At 38.1% G+C, this 20,288-nt stretch overlaps 2 protein-coding genes across 2 annotated transcripts in view; both read right to left on the minus strand.

The window, feature by feature from the left end:
* Window positions 1-653: 653 nt before the first annotated feature.
* fezf1 (FEZ family zinc finger 1) lies at window positions 654-6,042 on the minus strand. The gene is made up of 4 exons (XM_058086269.2): window positions 5,224-6,042; window positions 4,597-4,731; window positions 4,218-4,350; window positions 654-1,744 (listed from the first exon to the last, which is right to left on the minus strand). The coding sequence occupies exons 1-4, from the start codon at window positions 6,001-6,003 to the stop codon at window positions 1,506-1,508; spliced, it is 1,287 nt and encodes a 428-aa protein (XP_057942252.2). The 5' UTR covers window positions 6,004-6,042; the 3' UTR covers window positions 654-1,505.
* Window positions 6,043-8,352: 2,310 nt separating this feature from the next.
* cadps2 (Ca++-dependent secretion activator 2) overlaps window positions 8,353-20,288 on the minus strand; it is a 132,293-nt gene continuing 120,357 nt past the window's right edge. The window contains exons 27-28 of the mRNA XM_078791090.1: window positions 11,611-11,715; window positions 8,353-11,544 (exon numbers count right to left, since the gene is read on the minus strand). Coding sequence (XP_078647216.1) covers window positions 11,374-11,544; window positions 11,611-11,715 — 276 coding nt within the window. The 3' untranslated portion in view covers window positions 8,353-11,373. The remainder of the gene's footprint in view (window positions 11,545-11,610; window positions 11,716-20,288) is intronic.

The raw sequence follows: 20,288 nt of genomic DNA on the forward strand, positions 1-20,288 counted from the left end.
CATTAAATTAATTTCTTATATAAAGATTAATACACGACAACATGACAATTCCGATACACTCCTCTGAACTCGCCATGTTGGGGAAATGTCAATTTATTTTGAAATCAAATAAAAACACAATCCCGTTTATGGTTCTGTATGCCGGCAAAAACAATGAAGGGAAACCGAACGTAAACACAAAAAAGGCTGACTTTTGTTCACAGTTCAACGTGCTACTTCATGGGAAAAGGTTACAATTGGTGGCGGAAGTCTGTCGTGTTTTGACATAAACAACTTTATCCGAATGAATGCTGATTTTGTACTTCCGGTAGACAAATCCGTAAATAAATCCTTAACAATCCTGTACTCACCAGTGCTTCTTTGACTCTTCTGTTTTTCTGACCCTTGTTCCTTCGAATCCAAAAATCAGTTAAACACACTCGAAACTAATTAAAAAGCGCATCAACTTGTTGGTAAACATTCGCCAGCACGACACGTTGTTTTGGAATCTCCGAGGGGACATGAATGCGTCCGCTCTCGTGGGTGCAAACATGTCGCATGCTGATGACTCAACCTAAATGGCATACATTTTATACACAAATATAAATATTAGTATAGTAGTACGATGAGAAATAACACTTTAGTTGCTTAAAGGTCGCTTTTTTCCTTTTAATATATATAACACTTTGTATATCTACAAAATATTAAAATATTTTTTTTGTCCTTTTGGACAAAAAAAAACAAAAACATAAACCTTGAAACAAAATGATGGAAGTTCAGCAATGACATTTATTCCATTCAACAAAAATAGCAAACAACAAATCAATCTGATCCATCATTACCCATCGTTAAGGGGTCAGAGGTCACGGAGGGATCAGTCCTGAGGGGGTCGGCAGGGTGAGGAACAGACCCTCTTCAAAGGGAGGCGGGGTGGACTTTGCAGCTAACAAGCAGCAGTGGCCAGGAAGTAGGCAATGTCCATTTAAAGAGACAGTGCTGATTATCAAGAACAAACAGGAAGTAGTGTGTCATGAAAGAAAGATAATAATAATAAAACTATTATTATAATTACGGTATTATTAAAAGAGAGTCCATTGTGTGTGTAATACTACTACTTTCCACAGGGGGCAGCAGCTTGTCATATATTAGTGAATTACTGTGTTTATATTTTTATTACAGTCCACGTTTGCATGTAATACTACTTCTTTCCACAGGGGGCAGCAATGTCACCAATCAAGTATATTACTCTATTTATATTATTAGTCCATGATTGCATGTAATACGCCGTCTTTCCACAGGGGGCAGCAATGTGTCACCAATCAAGTATATTACTCTTAATATTATTACAGTCCGTGATTGCATGTAATACTAATTCTTTCCACAGAGGGCAGCAGTGCGTCATCAATAAAGTCACTTCCGGTCCTCCAAGAAGAAGTTCCTTCATCAAAAAGTCACTTTTGAGTCTTTTAGAAGGACAAACAACACGAATAAATACTACTCAGTGTAAAAGGTTTTCAGAGGCCGACTCAGGCCTGCGGCGGCGACGCCTGCCCCCCGGCGGGGTCGTGCAGCTTCCTGACGTGCTTCTTGAGGTCAAAGTTCCTGCAGAAGCCCTTGCCGCAGGTGGGGCAGGTGAAGGGCTTCTTGTCGTTGTGCGTGTGCATGTGGAAGGTGAGGTTGTACACCTGGTGGAAGGCCTTGCTGCAGATGGAGCACTTGAACTGCTTCTCGCCGCTGTGCGTCAGCTTGTGGTTCTTGTAGTTCCCTGTACGGGCCACAGCGGGGCGCCATATACGTCAGACACACAACAACAGCAGCACAGCCAAAATCTCTTCTGTGACGCTTCACTTATTTTTACACTTGTGTGACAGCAAAGAAAGTTTAATGATGCCTTCTGGCGCTTTCGATGCTGAAATAACAGCTCAAAGGAGAATGGCATCTATTGATAGTTACCATGGCAACACTGTCCCGACTACTTTAACGGGTTGACATTGGTGTACCAGCGTGGACACTTGTTGTATTGAATTACATTTCTGAAAATAATAATGGTAAAAATAATCATACTCATATAGTAATCCCTTGTTTCTGGCGCTTCATTGGTTCCGTGTGAATTTCCTCAAAGTAGGAATCCTCATTGATAAATTGAATATTTTGATAGTTACAGCATTAAAAAAACAGTTTACCGCCATCTAAATATGCTTTTTTAACATTATTGGAGCCCTCTAGACTTGAAATAACACCCCTATAGTCATCTTTACGCTCTATTACCCAATATAGTAGTGATAATAAGACAAAAGAATACATGTTAATGCTAGAAAACTTGTTTAAGACATTCTAAATATGTTTCTTTTACATGTTGACAGCCTACTAAATACGCATTTTACCATCACTAGAGCCCTCTGGACGTGAAATAACACCCCTACAGTCATCTTTACGCTCTATTACCCAATATAGTACATATAATAAGACAAAAGAATACGCACTTTACCAACACTAGAGCTCCCTGGACATTAAAACACACCCCTATAATCATCTTTATGCTATATTACCCAATATAGTAGATATAATAAGACAAAAGAATACATGTTAAGGCTAGAAAACTTGTGTAAGACATTCTAAATATGCTTTTGTACATGTTGACAGCCTTCTAAATATGCATTTTACCATCACTAGAGCTGTTTGGACGTGAAATAACACCCCTATAGTTATCCTTATGCTTTATTACCCATTATAATAGATATAATAAGACAAAAGAATACAAGTTAATGCTAGAAAACGTGTTTATGACCTTCTAAATATGTTTTTGTACATGTTGACAGCCTTCCAAATACGCATTTTACCATCACTAGAACCCTCCTGACATGAAATAACACCCCTATAGTCATCTTCACGCTCTATTACCCAATATAGTAGATATAGTAAGACAAAAGAATACATGTCAATGCTAGAAAACTTGTTAAAGACATTCTAAATATGTTTTTTTTTACATGTTGACAGCCTTCTAAATACGCATTTTACCATCACTAGAGCTCTGTAGACGTGAAATAACACCCCTATAGTCATTGTTACGGTCTATTATGCAATATAGTAGATATAATAAGACAAAAGAATACATGTTAAGGCTAGAAAACTTGTTTAAGACCTTATAAATGTGATTTTTTGCATGTTGACAGCCTTCTAAATACGCATTTTACCATCACTAGAGCCCTCTGGACATGAAATAACACCCCTATAGTCATCTTTATGCTCTATTACCCAATATAGTACATATAATAAGACAAAAGAATACATGTTAATGCTGGAAAATCTGTTTAAGACCTTATAAATATGTTTTTTACATTTTGACAGCCTACCAAGTACGCATTTCACCATCACTAGAGACCTCTGGATGTGAAATAACACCCCTATAGTCACATCTACACTCCAATTACACAATATAGTAGACATAATAAGGATAGGAAACACGTTGACAACATCATTAGAGCTCTCTAACACCCCTATAGTCACCTTGACACTCCTATTAGCCAATATAATAATAAAATATAATAATAATAATAAACATAATAACAGTAGCATATCTTAGCATGGACAAATCCTGCACTGGCTATATCGTCTCATTAATGTAACATCACTGACGCCTCCTGTCGTGTAGAATAGTGCATATCATCGCATCCGCCATCTTTGAAGATGTCTTATAGATGCCAAATATTTGTATTTCTATTTCATTCAGCCATTTTTAATGTATTTTTTAGGCACATCTGCTGCAATATTCACATTTATGGCTCATGACAAAACAGCAATAATTTACAGATGAATATATTTATAAAACACCTTGAGGGATTACTGTACTGTGTACTAATTATTATGTGGAAGAATTGTTCAATTCCACTTTTTCACAGTAGGGGGAGCTGTGGGGCAACAAACGGCCTCGCTCCCGTAATGCTTGTAAAAAGAAAACATAGAAATAAAGATATGCTTTGAATGCTTTAATGTTGTCTGGGATTTTAGATTTTTTTTAATAAAACATAAATGTTTCTTTTATAAAATATAAAAAATAATACTGATATGTTGATGTTTTGTTACTGGAATTTACTTTAATGCAAAATCACTAGAAAAATATTAAAAAATATAATAAATTTGACGCAATTCCGCTACCATGTCGGGTTCTCCGGTACATTCATAAACGCATCACCGGCATTGAGATGCTGTGTGATCCTTTTTCGGACTTTTTTTCTTACCTTTCTGGTGGAATCCTTTCCCACAGAACTCGCACACGAACGGCTTGTAGCCTGCGTGGATGCGAGTGTGCGTGTTAAGCGTGGAGCTGCGGTTGAATGCTTTGCCGCACTGGTTGCACTTGTGAGGTTTTTCCTGCAAAAGCAACAATATTATTATAATAATAAAAATTATTATTATTATTATTATTATTATAAGTGACGCATAAATTATTGTCAATTACAGTGACCGCAAACTAACATAAATGAGCAGGAGGAAAACCGATTAATAACACCGATTAATGTCATAAATGTGCGCGTGCAGGACAAGAATATTTTTTTAATAAATTACCATAAATGTATAAAGCAAAAATAAAAAATATGAATTAATTTAATGCGTTACCTGAGTGTGGATGATCTTGTGTCTGCACAAAGTGCTCGCCTGGCGGAAGCCTTTGCCGCAAACTTTGCACACGAACGGACGCGCCCCCGTGTGCACGGGCATGTGGCGCGTGAGGTTGTAGTGCGCGTTGAACACCTGCACAGCAAAAACAATAACAATAATAATAATAGAAATATTCGATAAGGACATTAACTGTGGTCATTGAACGTCTCACGATTATTGATTATTAATGTTATTAATGGTGAAATATGACATTTATTGTCAGGTAAAAACTCAAATGATATTTTAAGACATTTTAAAATATTCGTTTTATTATGACATCATAACATTTGTAGACACTGAAAATTTATTTTTTTAAATATTAGATTTAATAGTATAATTAGTTTTTATGTTTTTACATAAAAATATTTTTTTAAACTTCAAAGAAATATGTACTACTTCAAATCCTTCAAAAACTACAAATAATCAATTTTATTATAAGGATTTCTATTATTATAATTCACGCATAAGGTTTAATTTAGTGGCATTTAAAATGAAGTAATTTCATGCAGTAAAACTTTAAAGTACGCAGTAATACACGCAGTATTATTTGTAGTATTACAATAATAATGTGTATTTTTCGCTCACCTTTCCGCAAACCTCACAGGTGAAAACTTTAGGTTTGTGTCCAGCACATCCGGAACCTCCGAGTCGAACCGCGGAGGCCGCGGAGGAGTTTTTCAGCATCTTGTCCGTGAAGTCCCTCTCCTTGATGAGGCTCTGGCCGGCCTGGTGGTGGTGGTGGTGGTGGTGGTGGTGGTAGCGCTCCGCCGGGTTCGGAAGGCCCGCTTTGCCGCGCTCGTCCAGCAGGGTTCTTCCATGTCTGGCCCCCAGGAGGTATGAGGCCATGGGGTGGAGGTTGAGGAGGCCCGCGGCCGGCGAACAAGAGCCGGCGTCGGCGGCACAGTTCAGGTAGCACACGGTGCCTCTGGAGGGGAAGGAGGACTGGGTCACAACCCGCGGACGGAACAGTTTATACTGGCCGTCTGCGTGGTTCTGGGCGGGCTCCTCTTGCTGCTGCTGCTGCTGCTGCTGGGTCGCGTAGTTCAGCCCGAAACCCAACAAGTCCACAGGCGCGTCCAGGTGAGTCGAGTCCAAGCCAGCGAGCCCGAGTCGGTGGTGAGCCGGGTCGTAACCGAGCGGCACCAGAGGGATCATGCAATGCAGCGAAGACGGGCACACGTCCGGGAGACCCACCGGAGCAGAGCGGAACCATCCCGGCAGCGGAATGGATTTGGGTTCGGGCGTCTGCGCCATGATGCGGTCGATGGAGAACGCCAGAGACTTGGCGGGACCGAGCGAGGCCGCGGCCTGGCCCCCAGCGGCCGGGGGCGCGCCCAGCAGGCCCGCGTCGCGCCGCGCTTCCATTCGTTTGGCGCCAAAAAAAAAAAAAAAAAAAAAAAAAAAGGGGGGCGAGAACCGGAGGGGATCCTAGCCGGGTCGGTGTCGCTCCTCAGCGAGACACCCCCGCCCTCCCTCCGCCCCGCTGATTGACGCCGGTTCCGGGCGACCGCAGCGCTCGATGGCGGCGTGCGGAGAGCCGAGACCCCGCGAGCGGAACCAAAGTGGATCGTTGCGGTCCTCCTGTCAGTCAATGACTGACTCCTGGTGGGGCCCGCCGCACCGGCACCAGGAGGAGGACGGCGAGTGGGCGGGGCTTGGGCTGTGCCGGCCTCGGGTCTCCTTCAGGCTCCGCGTGACGTCAGCGGAGTCCTAAAGCGGGTCACGCGCAGCCGGACCTCCCATTCGGGCCTTGACCGAATACCGAGGACATCAGAAATAAAAACAAAACTATGTTAAAGTATGAAATTTGATGCCGAAATATTAAAAAATAATAAAAATTATCTTCTTTATTATATTTGAATATTTATTTTTATTATAGGCTGTTAAGTTTGGACATTTTGATGACATCATTTGTATTTTATTGAACCACAAAGCTTTCTTTTGATGACGTCATTTTATTGAACACCTTCAGAAGCAGAATACAGAAATGATATCATTATAGAAATGATATCATTATAGAAATGATATCATTATAATCATTCTCCACAATTGGCTCTTTAAAACAGGACACAGAACCATCGGAAGACATAAAAAAAATAAAAAAGTTCGTCTTCCGGTATCGGAAGACATCCTGACGTCACACACAAAAACACCTCACGTGTCATGAAGAGCACAAAGTTTCACTTTCACTTCAACAAATGTCCATCAAAGTCAGCAATGAAAACCCAAACAAAGACCGGCAGGGATCCTCAACCGGCGGGTCGGGGGGGCCATCATGTTCGTAAGCGTCTTTTCTTAATTTTGTTGATTAACTATGGGGAAAATGCGATTAATCGCAATCAAATATTTTAATCCATTGACAGCTCTATTTTTATAGATGTTTATGTTTCATATTCATAAGCATCTTTTCTTCATTTTGTTGATTAACTATGGGAAAATGTGATTAATCGCGATTCAATATTTTGATCAATTGACAGCTCTATTTTTATACGTGTGTTTCATATTCATAACAATCTTTTCTTCATTTTGTTGATTAACTATGGGGAAATGCGATTAATCATGATCAAATATTTTAATCGATTAACATCTCTATTTTTATACGTTTGTTTCATATTCATAAGCATCTTTTCCTCATTTTGTTGATTAACTATGGGGAATGCGATTAATCACGATCAAATATTTTAATCGATTAACAGCTCTATTTTTATACGTTTCATATTCATAACCATCTTTTCTTCATTTTGTTGATTAACTATGGGGAAATGCGATTAATTGCGATCAAATATTTGAATCAATTGACAGCTCTATATGTTTATGTTTCATATTTATAAGCATCTTTTCTTCATTTTGTTGATTAACTATGGAAAAAACGTGATTAATTGCAATCAAATATTTGAATCGACTGACAGCTCTATTTTTATACGTTTGTTTCATATTCATAACCATCTTTTCTTCATTTTGTTGATTAACTATGAGAAAATGCGATTAATCGCGATCAAATATTTTAATCGATTGACAGCTCTATTTTGTATACGTTTGTTTCATATTCATAACCATCTTTTTTGATTTTGTTGATGAATAAATTTCTCTAAATGTAAATTAATTAATTGATTATTAATTTAATAATAAATTAATTTAATTTAATATTAAATTAATTTATTTTATTTATTAAATTATTAGAAATCAACAAAATTATTTTCCCCCTTATAAAGTATATGAACATTATGCTTGTAAGATTCGTTTTTGTAATGTTATTTTTTAAAAATTAATAATTTTTAATGTTATTTTTATTTATTTATAATATATTAATTTATAATATTAATATGACTTTATTCCAATATTTTTACTTTGTCTTCTGTCTTTATTTTTCTCGTTTAACTGTGTTTTTAAAATGTGCCAAGGGCCGATAAAAAGCCAGACGTGTGCCGCAAATGGCCCCCGGGCCATCCTTTGATATAGCACTTTGATATGTCCGATGTCCGCGCTCCTCGGGATGGCCGCGTCTTCCAGCACAAGACGTGTGCTCCAGTCCTCGGGTAAAAAAAAAAACGCTGACGGTAAACCAGCATCTGATATAGTTTTTGGTGTTAACTGCTATAATATCTGCATTTTTTTTAAATCATTGTTAGCTAACTCATATTGTTTTTTTTTGCTCACACAAAAGGAAAATAATTATGATTTTTTTATATTTGACATTAAATTTCCCCCAAAAAGTCTACTTCCCCTTTAAATAAAAACAGGTTGCTATTGTTGGAAACCTGATATGACTGCAAGTGCCAAAGATCCTCTATATGGGGATTCTCCTACACTTTGCTATGGTCAATACGGTGACCCGCTTTCATGGAGGTCAAAGCAAGCTTTTTTTTTTAATATGCACAAAATGACATGTTTAAAATGTATTTCACATCACAATATAAAGAGGAGGAATTGAACTTGGATTCAATGATAATTGGATGAAAAAAATTGCATGAAATTATTGACCCGCCCACAACACCAGGTAAACATCCTGCCTGGTACCGGTCAGTGGGTGGGGTCAAACCGGGTCACTGGAAACTTTCATCGGCAGAAACAACAATAAAACAAAACTAAAGAAAAACACAGACATTGTCAATCAAGTCCACAAGGGGGCGTCACCAGTAATGAAGCCCGTACTAGCAGATGGAGTCCGGGTGGAATCCGCCCAAAATGTCCAAAAAGTCTTTTTGTGATGTCAACACAGTCAGCGGGGGGTCCAAAGGAGTCATCGTGGTGGTCCGAGACCACATGGGTCTGGTCTCCATGGGGCCACCCTGTAGAAGACCACGAGTGCTGGAGCCTATCCCAGCTGTCTTGGTGCAAGAGGCGGGGTCCACACTGGACTGGTGGCCAGTCAATCACAGGGCACATATAGACAAACAACCATTCACACTCACATTCATACCTATGGACAATTTGGAGTCGCTAATTAACCTAGCATGTTTTTTTGGAATTGTTTGTAATTATTATTGTTGGTATTATTAATTATTATTGGTTCGGTCCAATAGTAGTCATGCCAAAATGTCGCGTTGCTGCCGGATGTTCAGTTTTTCTTTTCCAAGCACAACTTTACCCAAAATTATTTCCCACAATTTTTTTAAATATTTATTTTCTATTGTGAAATTTTATTTATTTTATGACAATATATTGATAGTATTCATTTAAATTTTTTTTCCCCAGTTTGACAAATATTTAAATTGTAATTTTTTCATAACAATAATAATAATAATAATTATTCCCATAATATTTGGACTTTGTTGTCGTAATATCATTCCTTTTTATAGTTATGCCAAAATGTCGCGTTGCTGCCGGATGTTCAGTTTTTCTTTTCCAAGCACAACTTTCCCCAAAATTATTTCCCCCATTTTTTTTACTATTTATTTTCTATTGTGAAATTGTCAAAATATGGTTTATTTCATGACAATACTTTGATGTTATTAAAATTTTTAATTTAATATTTAATATTTATATTAAATATAAATATTAAATATATATTATATATATTTAATATTTAATATTTAAATTGTATTTTTTTCATGACAATTATAATTCCCAGAATATTTGGACTTTGTCATCGTAATATAACTTTTTATAGTTATGCCAAAATGTCGCGTTGCTGCCGGATGTTCATAGTATTCCAGTCATCCTGTAAGTTTTTCTTTTCCAAGCACAACTTTCCCCAAAATTATTTCCCATATTTTTTTAATATTTATTTTCTATTGTGAAATTGTCAAAATTTGATTTATTTTATGACAATATATTGATATTATTCAATTTTTTTTATTTTTTTTCCCAGTTTGACAAATATTTAAATTGTATTTTTTTCATAACAATAGTAATAATTATTATTATTTCCATAATATTTGGACTTTGTCATCGTAATATAACTTTTTATAGTTATGCCAAAATGTCGCGTTGCTGCTGGATGTTCAGTTTTTCTTTTCCAAGCACAACTTTCCCCAAAATTATTTCCCACAATTTTTTTTACTATTTATTTTCTATTGTGAAATTGTCAAAATTTTATTTATTTCATGACAATATATTGATGTTATTCAAATTTTTATTTTTTTCCCAGTTTGACAAATATTTAAATTGTATTTTTTTCATAACAATAATAATTCCCATAATATTTGGACTTTGTCATCGTAATATAACTTTTTATAGTTATGCCAAAATGTCGCGTTGCTGCCGGATGTTCACAGTATTCCAGTCATCCTGTAAGTTTTCTTTTCCAAGCACAACTTTCCCCCAAAATCATTCCCACAGTTAATTTAATTTCTATTGTAAAAATTTTTAATTGTCAAAATTTGATTTATTTCATGACAGTATATTGATGTTATTAAAATTTTTTGTCATTTTTCCCAGTAATTTTTTCATAATAATAATTCATTCAAACAACCATTCACACTCACATTCATACCTATGGACAATTTGCAGTCGTTATATATTGTTTGTAATTATTATTGTTTGTATTATTAATTATTATTGGTTCGGTCCAATAGTAAAATGTTGCGTTGCTGCCGGATGTTCACAGTTTTTCTTTTCCAAGCATAACTTTCCCCAAAATGATTTCCCATATTTTTTTATATTTATTTTCTATTGTGAAATTGTCAAAATTTGATTTATTTTATGACAATATATTGATGTTATTCAATTTCTTTTAATTTTTTTCCCAGTTTGACAAATAGTTAAATTGTGATTTTTTCATAAAAATAATAATAATGATTATTATTATTCCCATAATATTTGGACTTTGTCATCGTAATATCATAACTTTTTATAATTATGCCAAAATGTCGCGTTGCTGCCGGATGTTCAGTTTTTCTTTTCCAAGCACAGCTTTCCACAAAATTATTTCTCATAATTTTTTAAAATATTTATTGTGAAATTGTCAAAATTTGATTTATTTTATGACAATATATTGATATTATTCAAGAATTTTTATTTTTTTTTCCCAGTTTGACAAATATTTAAATTGTCATTTTTTCATAACAATAATAATAATAATAATTCCCATAATATTTCGACTTTTTCGTCGTAATATAATTTTTTTCACCAACTTCCCAACAAGCTTGCTAGCGTTAGCATAAGCTAACATGGCCGCGTTAGCTCAGCTTGTGCTAGCTTGTCCACTTGAGTGAGAGGGTCTTGTTAAGGATGCGATGACAACAACAACAACGATGATGATGATGATGGGGGCGGGGCAGACGGGTGGCGTGCTCAGTCGTCGTCCTCGTCACTGTCCCTCATGGTGACGCCCTGCAGGCCGCCGCCCGCCTTGACGGCGACGGTGGCTTCCTCCACCGTCAGGCGGTTGAAGACGGTTTCGTAACTGTTGTTGTTGAGGGTCCCGTCCAGGACGCCTTGAAGACGAAAGTCTCTGTAGGTCTTCTGGGGGTGGAGAAGAGGGGGGTCTGAGGTTAAGGACGCCCCAAGATTGGGGTCTACTTTGTTTACCTTGACGATCTTGATGAGGGTCTTCAGCTGGTAGAGGTGGAGCTGAAGGTCCAGTCTGTCGGCCAACCACACGCACACCACCTTCATGCTGCTGCCGTACCATTGCTGAGGAGAACAACACCATCATGGAAGGGACCACCAGGAAGAACTTCATCGTAGTAGTGTTAGAATCCGCCAGAACAATGTCAAGGAACCATCAGGAGAACCAGACGGATCTTCACTGAGGGACAAAGGTCTCACTCAGCTAAGGATGGAACTTTCTGGCCAGCAGGAAACATCTTCAAGCCAAGGGAGGAACCTTCTCAGAGGAACCAAGACCTCCTGGCTCAGGATAGAACTTTCTATGGAGCTCCAGAGGCTTTACTAGACCAAAAATTCCAGAAGGAACCTTCTCTCAGAACAGGAAGTCATTCCAAGCCAAGGTAGGAACCTTTTCAGAGGAACCAAGATCTCGTGGAACTTTCTAGGGAGCTCCAGAAGCTTTACTAGACCAAATATTCTAGAAGAAACATTCTCTCAGACCAGGAAGTCATTCCAAGCCATGGGAGGAACCTTCATAGAGGAACCAAGACCTCCAGAGGCTTTACTAGACCAAAGATTCCAGAAGGAAACATCTCCAAGCCAAGGTAGGAACCTTCTCAGAGGAACCAAAACCTCCTGGCTGAGGATGGAACTTTCTATGGAGCTCCAGAGGCTTTACTAGACCAAAGATTCCAGAAGGAAACTTCTCTCAGACCAGGAAGTCATTCCAAACCAAGGTAGGAACCTTCACAGAGGAACCAAGACCGCCTGGATGAGGATGGAACCTTCTAGGGATCTCAAGGCTTTACTAGACCAAAGATTCCAGAAGGAACCTTCTCTCAGACCAGGAAGTCATTCCAAGCCATGGTTGGAACCTTCATAGAGGAACAAAGACCTCCAGAGGCTTTACTAGACCAAATATTCCAGAAGAAACCTTGTCTCAGACCAGGAAGTCATTCCAAGCCAAGGTAGGAACCTTCACAGAGGAACCAAGATTTCGTGGAACTTTCTAGGGAGCTTCAGAGGCTCTACTAGACCAAAAATTCCAGAAGGAACCTTCTCTCAGACCAGGAAACATCTCCAAGCCAAGGGAGGAACCTTCATAGAGGAACAAAGACCTCTAGAGGCTTTACTAGACCAAAGATTCCCAAAGGAACCTTCTCTCAGACCAGGAAACATCTCCAAGCCAAGGTAGGAACCTTCTCAGAGGAACCAAGACCTTGTGGCTCAGGATAGAACTTTCTATGGAGCTCCAGAGGCTTTACTAGACCAAAAATTCCAGAAGGAACCTTCTCTCAGACGAGGAAACATCTCCAAGCCAAGGTAGGAACCTTCTCAGAAGAACCAAGACCTCTTGGAACTTTCTAGGGAGCTCCAGAGGCTTTACTAGACCAAATATTCCAGAAGAAACATTCTCTCAGACCAGGAAGTCATTCCAAACCAAGGTAGGAACCTTCTCAGAGGAACCAAGACCTCCTGGCTGAGGGTGGAACTTTGTATGGAGCTCCAGAGGCTTTACTAGACCAAAAATTCCAGAAGGAACCTTCTCTCAGACCAGGAAACATCTCCAAGCCAAGGTAGGAACCTTCATAGAGGAACCAAGATCTTGTGGAACTTTCTATGGAGCTCTAGAGGCTCTTTACTAGACCAAAAATTGCAGAAGGAACCTTCTCTCAGACCAGGAAGTCATTCCAAGCCAAGGTAGGAACCTTCATAGAGGAACCAAGACCTTGTGGCTCAGGATAGAACTTTCTAGGGAGCTCCAGAGGCTTTACTAGACCAAAGATTCCAGAAGGAACCTTCTCTCAGACCAGGAAGTCATTCCAAGCCAAGGGAGGAACTTTCACAGAAAAACCAAGACCTCCTGGAACTTTGTATGGAGCTCCAGAGGCTTTACTAGACCAAAAATTCCAGAAGGAAACTTCTCTCAGACCAGGAAGTCATTCCAAGCCAAGGGAGGAACCTCCACTGAAGAACCAAGACGTCTAGAGGCTTTACTAGAAGATCTTGTGGCTCAACTTTGGTGGAGATGGAACTTTCTAGGGAGCTCCAGAGGCTTTATAGACCAAAGATTTCAGAAGGAAACATCTCTCAGACCAGGAAGTCATTCCAAGCCAAGAAAGGATCCTTCTCAGAGAAACCAAGACCTCCTGGATGAGGATGGAACCTTCTGGGGAGCTCCAGAGGCTTTACTAGACCAAATATTCCAGAAGGAACCTTCTCTCAGACTAGGAAACATCTCCAAGCCAAGGTAGGAACCTTCTCAGAGGAACCAAGACCTCCTGGAACTTTCTAGGGAGCTCCAGAAGCTTTACTAGACCAAAAATTCCAGAAGGAACATTCTCTCAGACCAGGAAACATCATCTCCAAGCCAAGGTAGGAACCTTCATAGAGGAACCAAGATCTTGTGGAACTTTCTATGGAGCTCCAGCGGCTTTACTAGACCATAAATTCCAGAAGGAACCTTCTCTCAGACCAGGAAGTCATTCCAAGCAAAAGGAGGAACCTCCACTTAGGAACCAAGATGTCGTGGCCCAGGAAGGAACTTTCTAGAGAATTCCAGAAGCTTTACTAGACCAAAAATTCCAGAAGGAACCTTCTCTCAGACCAGGAAACATCTCCAAGCCAAAGTAGGAACCTTCATAGAGGAACCAAGACCTCCTGGAACTTTCTAGGGAGCTCCAGAAGCTTTACTAGACCAAATATTCCAGAAGGAACCTTCTCTCAGACCAGGAAACATCTCCAAGCCAAAGTAGGAACCTTCATAGAGGAACCAAGACCTCCTGGAACTTTCTAGGGAGCTCCAGAAGCTTTACTAGACCAAATATTCCAGAAGGAAACTTCTCTCAGACCAGGAAGTCATTCCAAGCCAAGGGGGGAACCTTCACAGAAGAACCAAGATTTCGTGGAACTTTCTAGGGAGCTTCAGAGGCTCTACTAGACCAAAAATTCCAGAAGGAACCTTCTCTCAGACCAGGAAACATCTCCAAGCCAAGGGAGGAACCTTCATAGAGGAACCATGACCTCTAGAGGCTTTACTAGACCAAAGATTCCCGAAGGAACCTTCTCTCAGACAAGGAAACATCTCCAAGCCAAGGTAGGAACCTTCTCAGAAGAGCCAAGACCTCTTGGAACTTTCTAGGGAGCTCCAGAGGCTTTACTAGACCAAATATTCCAGAAGAAACATTCTCTCAGACCAGGAAGTCATTCCAAGCCAAGAAAGGAACCTTCTCAGAGGAACCAAGACCTCCTGGATGAGGATGGAACCTTCCGGGGAGCTCCAGAGGCTTTACTAGACCAAATATTCCAGAAGGAACCTTATCTCAGACCAGGAAGTCATTCCAAGCCAAGGAAGGAACCTTCACTGAGGAGCCAAGATCTTGTGGCTCAACTTTGGTGGAGATGGAACATTCTATGGAGCTCCAGAGGCTTTACTAGACCAAAGATTCCAGAAGGAACCTTTTCTCAGACCAGGAAGTCATTCCAAGCCAAGGTAGGAACCTTCTCAGAGGAACCAAGACCTCCTGGAACTTTCTATGGCGCTCCAGAGGCTTTACTAGACTTTTTCAGACCAGGAAGTCATTCCAAGCCAAGGTAGGAGCCTTCACAGAGGAACCAAGACCTCCTGGAACTTTCTAGGGAGCTCCAGAGGCTTTACGAGACCAAAAATTCCAGAAGAAACATTCTCTCAGACCAGGAAGTCATTCCAAGCCAAGGGAGGAACCTCCACTGAGGAACCAAGACCTCCAGAGGCTTCACTAGACCAAAGATTTCAGAAGGAAACTTCTCTCAGACCAGGAAGTCATTCCAAGCCAAGGGAGGAACCTCCACTGAAGAACCAAGACGTCTAGAGGCTTTACTAGAAGATCTCGTGGCTCAACTTTGGTGGAGATGGAACTTTCTAGGGAGCTCCAGAGGCTTTATAGACCAAAGATTTCAGAAGGAAACATCTCTCAGACCAGGAAGTCATTCCAAGCCAAGAAAGGAACCTTCTCAGAGAAACCAAGACCTCCTGGATGAGGATGGAACCTTCTGGGGAGCTCCAGAGGCTTTACTAGACCAAATATTCCAGGAGGAACCTTCTCTCAGACTAGGAAGTCATTCCAAGTCAAGGAAGGAACTTTCACTGAGGAGCCAAGATCTCGTGGCTCAACTTTGGTGGAGATGGAACTTTCTATGGAGCTCCAGAGGCTTTACTAAACCAAAATTTCCAGAAGGAACCTTCTCTCAGACCAGGAAACATCTCCAAGCCAAGGTAGAAACCTTCTCAGAGGAACCAAGACCTCCTGGCTCAGGATGGAACTTTCTAGGGAGCTCCAGAGGCTTTACTAGACCAAAGATTCCACAAGGAACCTTCTCTCAGACCAGGAAACATCTCCAAGCCAAGGTAGGAACCTTCATAGAGGAACCAAGACCTCCAGAGGCTTTACTTGACCAAAGATTCCAGAAGGAAACATCTCCAAGCCAAGGTAAGAACCTTCATAGAGGAACCAAGACCTCCAGAGGCTTTACTCGACCAAAGATTCCAGAAGGAAACATCTCCAAGCCAAGGTAGAAACCTTCTCAGAGGAACCAAGACCTCCTGGCTCAGGATGGAACTTTCTAGGGAGCTCCAGAGGCTTTACTAGACCAAAGATTCCACAAGGAACCTTCTCTCAGACCAGGAAACATCTCCAAGCCAAGGTAGGAACCTTCATAGAGGAACCAAGACCTCCAGAGGCTTTACTCAACCAAAGATTCCAGAAGGAAACATCTCCAAGCCAAGGTAGGAACCTTCTCAGAGGAACCAAGACCTCCTGGCTCAGGATGGAACTTTCTAGGGAGCTCCAGAGTCTTTACTAAACCAAAAATTCCAGAAGGAACCTTCTCTCAGACCAGGAAGTCATTCCAAACCAAGGTAGGAACCTTCTCAGAGGAACCAAGACCTCCTGGCTCAGGATGGAACTTTCTAGGGAGCTCCAGAGTCTTTACTAAACCAAAAATTCCAGAAGGAACCTTCTCTCAGACCAGGAAGTCATTCCAAACCAAGGTAGGAACCTTCTCAGAGGAACCAAGACCTCCTAGCCGAGGATGGAACCTTGTATGAAAACATTTCCAAGCCCTGGAAGAAGGTTCTAGGTCAAGTTGTGCTGCAGACACATTGCGGAAAAAGCAATGAGGATCATTTTCCAAACCAGGAGAAGAAGAGGAGCAGGTAGAAACCCATCTAGCAAAGAAAATGACCTAAGAGGCTAACCTAGCATCTTCTAGAAGATCTTTGTGATGTTCTTCTGCTTTCACAGGGTAATGAAGGAGAAAAAAAAACAGCCAACGTCAGTCCAAGGACGCTACGAGGCGTCGGACGCGGCGTCGCAACGGCGTTTGTGGCGTTTGTGGCGTTTGTGGCGTCGGCAGGCCAATCAAACGCACCTCATCTCACCTGAAGAGCACGCCGCACTTGCGGCGTATTGAGGAGGCGGCGGGTGCGACGCCGCTTCTATTCAGCCGACACAGATTGCTGTGACACGGCGGCGACCCCGAATATTCACACGCGCTTGAAGAGGCGCTAGCAGGCGGTGCTCGTGTAATTACTTTCCCGAGGAAACAAACAACCCTGACGTTATTGAACGCAACACAAAGCCAAAAAACATTCAGGGTTGGCCAACACTTGATTCTCCCCTTTGTGGGGGACCTTTGACCCCGCCTGTGGCGGAATGTTGGAATTATACCAACTTAAGCGAGCCTTCCCAGCGCAAACGCTTCAATTAGCATAGCGTTAGCGCCGAAGGGCGTTTGGGGGTCAAAGACAACAAAGAAGCAATTTTTGGGGGGACAAAAAAATGTATGATTTATTTCGCCAAGGCCACGCTCACGTTTGATTGGCTTGAAAGGAAGCTAACATGCTACGACTTTTTCCCAACCAAATTTCATACTAATTTGGAATTTTGGAATCCTCTTGGAATTTTACGTTGGGAATAAGTTATGATTTTCTCAAAATCAAATATTTATAAAAAAAAAGACAAAACAAAAACGGTGAAATTTTTTTTTCGATTGTACAAAATTTTTCAATTTGATTGAAAATTTTTTGGGTGTTTTTTATTAATTTGCAATTTGGGGGAATTTTAGTTTGGGAATACGTTATGATAACATCAGAATGATATCTTTGTAAAAAAAACATTTTTACATTAAAAAATTTATGTAAAAATTTTTGAATTTTTTTTCTATCACCAATTGAAATTTTTTTTCAATTGTACAAAATTTTTCAATTTGATCGAAAATTTTTCAATTCGATTGAAAATATTTGGGGTGTTTTTTATTAATTTGCAATTTTGGGGAATTTTAGTTTGGGAATACGTTATGATAACATCAGAATGATATCTTTGTAAAAAACATAATTTTACATACATTTTTTTAATATAATTATGTAATTTTTATGAAAAAAAAATTTCTATCGACAATTGAAAAAAAAATATTTGCAATTTTGGGGAATTTTAGGTTATAACATCAGAATGATATCTTTGTAAAAAAAAACATTTTTACATTAAAAAATTTATGTAAACATTTTTGAAATTTTTTTTCTATCACCAATTGAAAAAAAAATTTCAATTGTACAAAATTTTTCAATTTGATTGAAAATTTTTCAATTTGATCAAAAATTTTTCAATTCGATTGAAAATTTTTGGGGTGTTTTTTATTAATTTGCAATTTTGGGGAATTTTAGTTTGGGAATACGTTATGATAACATCAGAATGATATCTTTGTAAAAAATAATTTTACATACATTTTTTAATGTAATTATGAAACTTTTATGAAAAAACATTTCTATCGACAATTGAAAAAAAAATATTTGCAATTTTGGGGAATTTTAGGTTGGGAATACGCTAAGATAAGATCAGAATCATATATTTGAAAAAAAAAACACCCCAAAATTTTAACATAAATTGAATTTTAACATATATTGAAATTTTTCCCATCGTCAATTGATAAATTAATTTGCAATTTGGGGGAATTTTTGGTTGGAATAAGTTATGTTAAGAAAATCAATTTGTAAAAAAAAAAAAAACCCAAAATGCCCAAAATTTTTTTTTCAATCGTAACGTTATTATATTATAATAACGTGGGGAATTTTATGGGTTGGGAATAAGTTATGATATTATCAAAATCAACACTTGATTCTCCCCTTTGTGGGGGACCTTTGACCCCGCCTGTGGCGGAATGTTGGAATTATACCAACTTAAGCGAGCCTTCCCAGCGCAAACGCTTCAATTAGCATAGCGTTAGCGCCGAAGGGCGTTTGGGGATTCAAAGACAACAAAGAAGCAATTTTTGGGGGGACAAAAAAATGTATGAATTATTTCGCCAAGGCCACGCTCACGTTTGATTGGCTTGAAAGGAAGCTAACATGCTACGACTTTTTCCCAACCAAATTTCATACTAATTTGGAATTTTTGAATCCCCTTGGAATTTTACGTTGGGAATAAGTTATGATTTTCTCAAAATCAAATATTTATAAAAAAAAAAAAAAAAAGACAAAACAAAAAAAGTACAAAATTTTTCTTTTTTTTATTAATTTGCAATTTTGGGGAATTTTAGTTTGGGAATATGTTATGATAACATCAGAATGATATCTTTGTAAAAAAAACATTTTTACATTAAAAAATTTATGTAAACATTTTTGAATTTTTTTTCTATCACCAATTGAAAAAAAAATTTCAATTGTACAAAATGTTTCAATTTGATAGAAAATTTTTTGGGTGTTTTTTATTAATTTGCAATTTTGGGGAATTTTAGTTTGGGAATACGTTATGATAACATCAGAATGATATCTTTGTAAAAAAATACATTTTTACATTAAAAAATTTATGTAAAAATTTTTGAATTTTTTTTCTATCACCAATTGAAATTTTTTTTTCAATTGTACAAAATTTTTCAATTTGATCGAAAATTTTTCAATTCGATTGAAAATATTTGGGGTGTTTTTTATTAATTTGCAATTTTGGGGAATTTTAGTTTGGGAATACGTTATGATAACATCAGAATGATATCTTTGTAAAAAACATAATTTTACATACATTTTTTAAATATAATTATGTAATTTTTATGAAAAAAAAAAATTCTATCGACAATTGAAAAAAAAATATTTGCAATTTTGGGGAATTTTAGTTTGGGAATACGTTATAATAACATCAGAATGATATCTTTGTAAAAAAAAACATTTTTACATTAAAAAATTTATGTAAACATTTTTGAAATTTTTTTTCTATCACCAATTGAAAAAAAAATTTCAATTGTACAAAATTTTTCAATTTGATTGAAAATTTTTCAATTTGATCGAAAATTTTTCAATTCGATTGAAAATTTTTGGGGTGTTTTTTATTAATTTGCAATTTTGGGGAATTTTAGTTTGGGAATACGTTATGATAACATCAGAATGATATCTTTCTAAAAAATAATTTTACATACATTTTTTAATGTAATTATGAAACTTTTATGAAAAAACATTTCTATCGACAATTGAAAAAAAAATATTTGCAATTTTGGGGAATTTTAGATAATTTTAGATAAGATTTTAAGATAAGATCAGAATCATATATTTGAAAAAAAAAACACCCCAAAATTGTAACATAAATTGAATTTTAACATATATTGAAATTTTTCCCATCGTCAATTGATAAATT

This window comes from Doryrhamphus excisus, linkage group LG6 (assembly GCF_037039965.1).
Source record: "Doryrhamphus excisus strain RoL-2023G ecotype Guam linkage group LG6, RoL_Dexc_Guam_v1.1, whole genome shotgun sequence".
Lineage (NCBI taxonomy): Eukaryota > Metazoa > Chordata > Actinopteri > Syngnathiformes > Syngnathidae > Doryrhamphus > Doryrhamphus excisus.

Excerpts from the sequence above, each read along its gene's own strand:
- fezf1 (XM_058086269.2), bottom strand. The coding sequence starts at position 6,003 with ATGGAAGCGCGGCGCGACGCGGGCCTGCTGGGCGCGCCCCCGGCCGCT. Across the intron at positions 4,732-5,223 it reads CCTGTGAGGTTTGCGGAAAG|GTGTTCAACGCGCACTACAA; the intron begins GTGAGCGAAAAA and ends TTTGCTGTGCAG. Across the intron at positions 4,351-4,596 it reads ACAAGATCATCCACACTCAG|GAAAAACCTCACAAGTGCAA; the intron begins GTAACGCATTAA and ends TTGCTTTTGCAG.